The 7,140-nt window shown below is 41.4% G+C and overlaps 2 protein-coding genes across 2 annotated transcripts in view; one reads left to right on the forward strand and one right to left on the reverse strand.

The window, feature by feature from the left end:
• Positions 1-258: 258 nt before the first annotated feature.
• Positions 259-1,808, reverse strand: fabp1a (fatty acid binding protein 1a, liver). The gene is made up of 5 exons (XM_042058867.1): positions 1,740-1,808; positions 1,400-1,475; positions 1,110-1,282; positions 470-559; positions 259-349 (listed from the first exon to the last, which is right to left on the reverse strand). Exons 2-5 carry the CDS (start codon positions 1,464-1,466, stop codon positions 296-298), a joined length of 384 nt encoding a protein of 127 aa, XP_041914801.1. The 5' UTR covers positions 1,467-1,475; positions 1,740-1,808; the 3' UTR covers positions 259-295.
• A 1,797-nt stretch (positions 1,809-3,605) lies between these two features.
• thnsl2 (threonine synthase-like 2) overlaps positions 3,606-7,140 on the forward strand; it is a 13,997-nt gene continuing 10,462 nt past the window's right edge. Inside the window, exons 1-3 of the mRNA XM_042058845.1 lie at positions 3,606-3,696; positions 5,346-5,582; positions 6,031-6,225. Coding sequence (XP_041914779.1) covers positions 5,360-5,582; positions 6,031-6,225 — 418 coding nt within the window. The 5' untranslated portion in view covers positions 3,606-3,696; positions 5,346-5,359. The remainder of the gene's footprint in view (positions 3,697-5,345; positions 5,583-6,030; positions 6,226-7,140) is intronic.

Below are 7,140 nucleotides of genomic sequence, written 5' to 3' on the forward strand. Positions count from 1 at the left end.
TGTGCCACTTTCATTTAAAAATAAATAAATAAAGCTTTGCTTGTTAAATGCTTGCTGGTGCAGGTCCTGGCCACAAAGGGCAGACGTGGGGCCATCTCACAATCTCCTGTGGATAAGGCATGTCCTGTTGCTAACTGCAGATACAGTTTGTTCCAGAATGTCTGATAATGATGGGGTCAAGAGTACTTACTGCCCTTCAAGGGCGCAGCACAAACCGCAAGTTCATGGTCAAGTAGTAAAGACAAATACAGACGTCACTGGATTTTCCTCTTTTTATTTTTTTTCACATAAACAATCATGAGATGCGCTTGCTGACTCTTTTGTACACAATGGGTCCCAGGGTCATGGTCTGGAAATAAATAATAAAAAAAAAAAGATACATTTGTTCAGATTGTACATCTAGGAGGAAATTCTGAGGATTTAAAAGCACAAGTGAAACCTTAACAGCAGCTGAACTGGCTTTACTCACGTTGGTAATGGTGTCTCCACACAACTCCGTGACTGACTCAATGCTTTTCAGTGAAACAGTCAGCTTGTTCCCATTCAGGTTCACAACGGTCTGCAACAGGAGACAAGATGAGGCCACAACCCGGAACAGAGGTTAATGAAATATTTGATTGAGTTCTCCAAATCGTAATTTCTTTACATCAAACAGAACAGTGGGTGTAAAGATCAGCTCATCGTAAGCAGATCTACACAACACCAGACACTGCAGAGGGGGCAATTACACTACACAACACCAGACACACTGCAGGGAGAGCAAATACACAGCTATGGGGCAATTCTACGTCCATAACGCCAACTAAATGCCATGGTATTTGTATGATGTGAATGATTTCAGTTTTTCATGTAAAGTTCTACAACCAAGAAGAGTGAATTCTCAAATTTCAAGTAATCATCATTCAAATCATACCATGGCATCGTGTTGGCCTTATGGTCGTGACAGTTTTGCGTGGAGTTGACCTATGGCAATTTCACACCATTGTATTAGTATCAAAACTCATGGATAACTCTGAACTCAGGCATTTCCATTCAGGCCTACTTGGGTAGGTCCAGCACACGCACCTTGATTTTCCCCTTGGGGATCAATAAAGTATCTATCTATCTACCTTGATTTTCTCTCCAGTCAGGGTCTCCAGCTCACTCTCCTGTCCGACCGTAAAGGAGTTGACCAGGACCTTGGTTCCCGTGGTGACGGTCACCTTGAAGTTATTGCCATTCTGCTCGATCTCAGAGATGCTCTTGATGTCCTTGCCCTTCTCAATCAGATCATCAGGGAGACCTACAAATAAAAAATATATATATAGAGAGAGAGACTACATAGCCATAAATGCAGACAAGCTTACATCACATATGCCTGAACAGAATTACCACAGTCAGTGGCTAAATGAACACTTACCAATGGCCTTCATGAAAGGCTCAAAGTTCTCTTGGGACTCCAACTGATATTTTCCAGCAAAGGCCATCGTGAACTTCTAAGAGAAAACACAGGTTCAGCCGCAGCCAACTGCTTATATAGCCCTGGTGGAATGAGTAACCGGCAGATGTAGTGATTGCGTTGGCTAATTGCAGGCCAATGATGAGGTAATGAGTTATGAAACATGACTAGAAAGTTGCCGCTGATAAACGTTTCAACCCTTATCAGTGTGAACTAAGCGGGCAACAAGATCAAAGTCATCGACCAACCAAGTAAGTCTTTTTTCTCTTAATTAACAAGGAAACCATACAGTGAGCCATACGTAGCCATGGGTTTCATCAGGTCCCTTTGCCACAAGTGTATAACATCGAGCGACTCGTTTTTGAATGCAGACTGCATGGTGCTTGATTTTAAACACCTGTGGCAAGGGACGTGCAAGGACATACGCCTATTCCTGGGTTTGGTCCCTTTCCACAGGTGTATAAAATCAAGCACTTAGATTATGAACGCAGAGTGCATGGTGCTTGATTATTCCTGTGGAAAGGGACCTGATGAAACCCATGAATAGTGCAAGGACATACGCCTATTTAGGCTGTGTTTTAGCCTACATGCATGTTATGTAGAAGCTTTTATCCAAAGCGACTTAGGCAACACGTTATACTAAGTCATAGGCCTATAATAATTTAAATATATATTAGTTATAGACTAAATAGGCTATCATTTGACAGAATAACAATTTCCATGAACATACAAACCACAACTCTGTAAAGGAAAATGAATTAGTTGCAAGTAAACAGACGATGTTTTTTGTAGCCTATTTTTATTTTGCTTTATGGAACGCAGGTTCATGTGTGTGCTAAGCCTACTGTGTCTGTGTCTTAACTGAAGGCAATCGTTTAATTTCGAATCAATCACAACTCTTAGCCTAGACTAGTCAGATGCAAGCACAGATCCAACTAGAAAATGTAATTTCGAGGAAATTACCAGTGCATGAAAATATAAATATACTGTATATTAACATAAAATGCAAAACAAACTTTTATTTGGAAACAGTTGGCAGGAGTCATAGTTGATAACAACTGACAGTTGAAATGTCTAAACAGTTAAATAGTTGTAGTTTAAATAGTTAAATTATTTAATAGTGAATTATTGTAGTGAGGACATTTATTTTGAAACAGTTGTGAGCAGAGGAAATAGGAACAGAATCTGTAGTCTTAATAGAGCCAGATTGTATGCTTAAAGCCTGAGACAGAGTATATAGTTTAAAAGTTGAATTTAGATAGTGTAATGGATGTTGATAGACAGAAAGTTGAATGGATGTTGATAGGCAGATTGTTTAATGGATGTTGGTGGATAGTTTAATGGGTGGATGAGTGAATGGTTTGAAGAGGATGAATGGATAGAAATTTGGATGGAATGTGCCTTATATCCTTGTAGAATGGAGACACAGAGAGAGTTGGCCTAGTTAAGCAGAAAGCAGTTGATACAGGTGCAATCAGTTTAACTGGCCCTTTGATGGGTCCTAGTAGTGAGCAGCTGGAAGTTGATACAGGTGCAAATCAAGTTAATTAGTCCATTGCGATGTCATAGTGCTAATGCAAAGTCTATGGGGAAAAATAAGCTTGTTTTTTTTTTTATTAATATCTCAAAAAGTATAAAGTTTACAAAAGTGAAAAATACATTCCCCACGTGTCCTTTTCAAGACCTACGTTACAAAGTTTGAACGAAGTTTCTACGTTAAACGGTTAAAGCTGAATTAGATGCAGAAATTTGGTGGGAAGAAGAAGAAGAAGAAGACTTCGGATAACAGAACAGTGCATTTTCATGCACTGTAATAAAGCTGCCCACATTACTTTCCCGTATCGTCTTTTAAAATGCACGTAGCCACACGATAGGCCTAGACTACTTCTTATGTTGCCTGCTATTAGGTTACCGTTTGCATCAGCCTAGTTCAAGTTGTCGCGATGGTCCTTTACTTGAAGGCGAGCTTCAATGTAGGATAAGGGTCAACTCTCAACAGACATGATGAACTGTAATAAGAATAATAGTTCTATAGATTTCAAGTCAGCAATACTAATTTGCCATAAAATAATAATATGTGCACTTAATTGTCCAGAAGGTGGCATAGTTGTGCGCGTTTTTCCTTTTCGACGCTTCGCCTCGATGCAAGTGTTGCACTGAACTGTGTTCCTTTTTTTGGATCCATACACTTTGGTTCCCGTCTTCTACCTGTATTGTTGTCTCCTGCCCCCAATTTGCAGTGACACTGACTTTCAGAGGTAGGTTGTTTTGCCTGTCTTTCCTTAAAAACAATGTGCAAGCATGATTTCGTGCACGTTGATCCAGCGATCATATCAAACTGCCTCTCACAATCGTCCGATGTGTATCGAAGTTGAGTAGGCTGTTTCTTCAAACTTTGACATATCATGTGATTTGAAATTGACCACTCTGTGCATGGTCAGTTACGCTACTGCAGAATTGATAGACTCGGCTTTTCGGGCCTTTTTCTGGTTTGACGATGAAACAGGGTTTCAGTCCAGCGGAGCATATACCATGTTCCCAGGGTCCAATGCTCCCCAGTTTTCTGCACTGAATGTCAATGTCCACCCTCACAGACTTCGATGCGCATTCCCGCTAACTTTGTGAGGGCTGTCACAGTGTGAGATTGTGAAGTGCATGAAGGCTCACGCTCACCCTTTCGGTGTCATTTCATAAGTCGGTAGTTATGCACTTTACCCAAGATGATTACAGTGCATGAAAATGCCCTGTTCTGTTATCCGAGGTCTTCTTCTTCTTCTTCTTCTTCTTCCCACCACATTTCTGCATCTAATTCAGCTTTAACCGTTTAACGTAGAAACTTCGTTCAAACTTTGTAACGTAGGTCTTGAAAAGGACACGTGGGGAATGTATTTTTCACTTTTGTAAACTTTATACTTTTTGAGATATTAATAAAAAACAAGCTCATTTTCCCCATAGACTTAACATGGGCTGATGACATCACAATGGGCTAATTAACTTGATTTGCAAGTTCAACTTCCAGCTGCTCACTACTAGGACCCATCAAAGGGCCAGTTAAACTGATTGCACCTGTATCAACTGCTTTCTGCTTAACTAGGCCAACTCTCTCTGTGTCTCTCCATTCTACAAGGATATAAGGCACATTCCATCCAACTTTCTATCCATTCATCCTCTTCAAACCATTCACTCATCCACCCATTAAACTATCCACCAACATCCATTAAACAATATGCCTATCAACATCCATTCAACTTTCTGTCTATCAACATCCATTACACTATCTAAATTCAACTTTTAAACTATATACTCTGTCTCAGGCTTTAAGCATACAATCTGGCTCTATTAAGACTACAGATTCTGTTCCTATTTCCTCTGCCCACAAATGTTTCAAAATAAATGTCCTCACTATAATAATTCACTATTAAATAATTTAACTATTTAAACTACTCAACTATTTAACTGTTTAGACATTTCAACTGTCAGTTGTTATCAACTATGACTCCTGCCAACTGTTTCCAAATAAAAGTTTGTTTTGCATTTTATGGTAATATACAGTATGTTTATATTTTCATGCACTGGTAATTTCCTCGAAATTACATTTTCTAGTTAATAACAAATCTTAATATAATATAATAAAGCAACATAATGCTGTGGCGTGAAACACACGGTTATCCAAAGGGAGGCTACACATTTTAACAATATGTCACAGGTAATGTCCCGTCCTATTCAGTTATCAATGGATATCCGTAAAGTCTTGAAGGTTCAGGACTAGACCTGAGAGGGGACATAAGAGATTCAGCCATTAACCCTTCTTGGGTCAGGATACATTTTAAGTTGAAATATAAATATATATATTTATATATAACCTTGCGCTCTGTGCCAAGTACCGGTTGCTTTGCTTCACCCACAGCGTCCTGCGGAAAGATGCGCTACTGCAGCACCCGAGGAGGAACGCAGGGATGGGACTTCAGACAAGTGCTGTTCTCCGGCTACGCTCCTGATGGGGGCATGTTCATGCCCGAGACGGTGCCCACACTGACCGCCGAGAGGCTGCGCTCCTGGGTTCCCCTGTCCTACCCCGAGCTGGTCTGCGAGGTCCTCTCCCTCTTCATTCCGCAGCAGCTGATCCCGAGGACAGACCTACAGGGTGGGAGGCCCGCAGCTCTGTGTTCTAGACCAAATCGACACAGACTGTCCGGCAGCTCTGTGTTCTAGACCAAATGGACAGACTGTCCAGTAGCTCTGTGTTCTAGACCAAATGACCAAATGGACAGACTCCTGTAGGCTCAGCATTTACAGAAGGCTGTCGGCTTTCAAGGCTGACTTGACGCAAGACTGACCAAAACAAAGGTTTTTTTTTTTTGCAGAGACAGGACTCAAGCGCATGCTTGTCACACTAAAAGCGTGATCCCTGATAGTGAATGTGCATTTTGCATAGCCAAAGTAGTCCTGTAGTCAAAGTAATCAAATGCACAAGAATTGGCAACGATCCTGCATGATTAGTTCACCAAGTGACTGACTGAAATGATGGGTTGCTTCCATGTAGCGCCGCTCTGTCAGTAATGGTCATCTTGTGTGTCATGATTCTCGTCCAGGCCTTATTTCAGATGCGCTGTCTAAGTTTGCGGTGCCTGGGGCGGTCAGCATAGCCAAGCTGAAGGACGGTCTGGACGTCCTGGAGCTTTTCCATGGGGAGACGCTGGCCTTCAAAGACCTGGCCATGACTTGCACTGTCCGGCTCCTGGAGTACTTCCTACAGAAGGAGAGCAGAAGGGCCACTGTCCTCGTGGGTAGGAGACCAGCATCATTATTTATGGGGCCAGTGTCCTGACCAGCATCATTATTTATGGGGCCACTGTCCTGACTAGCATCATTATTTATGGGGCCAGTGTCCTGACCAGCATCATTATTTATGGGGCCAGTGTCCTCGTGGGTAGGAGACCAGCATCATTATTTATGGGGCCAGTGTCCTGACCAGCATCATTATTTATGGGGCCAGTGTCCTCGTGGGTAGGAGACCAGCATCATTATTTATGGGGGGCTGTTGTTGTTTAAACTACATCCGTTTAAATATATTTCATTCATGGCAACTAGTCATTGATAATTATTAAATATGTATTAAATATGTATAAAAATGTAATGCTACAATTGTGTTGGACATTGTGTTGGTAGGCTTTTGCTTAGTTTGATGCATTGCATACCCATATATTTTCCTCAAACCTGAAAAGGTTCAACCAGGTCAGCTTGTTTGACAGAAATTTGGCCTGTATTTCAAACACCCCCAAATATGTTATAATTATGATAATGCTTTCTTCTACATCATAGTTGTGACGCATTACAAAATGCCCTAGCGTGGTCCAGTGTCCTGTCTGACGCATTACACAATGTCCTAGCGTGGTCCAGTGTCCTGTCTGACGCATTACACAATGCCCTAGCGTGGTCCAGTGTCCTGTCTGACGCATTACACAATGCCCTAGTGTGGTCCAGTGTCCTAGTGTGGTCCAGTGCCCTGTCCACCGTAAGATTTTGTTATGATGTATTGAAGTGGTGTAGCTTTAAAACTGAATATCAATCTAAGGATGAGAAAGACCAACGATTGAGCCATTTGTTGGTGCTAGTTAGGGATGTAACGATTACCGGTATAATGGTAAACCGCGATAAAAATGTTGACGATAACAATTACCGTTTTCATTTCAAATATCATA

The sequence above is a fragment of the Alosa sapidissima genome, chromosome 13, assembly GCF_018492685.1.
Source record: "Alosa sapidissima isolate fAloSap1 chromosome 13, fAloSap1.pri, whole genome shotgun sequence".
Taxonomy (NCBI): Eukaryota; Metazoa; Chordata; class Actinopteri; order Clupeiformes; family Clupeidae; genus Alosa; species Alosa sapidissima.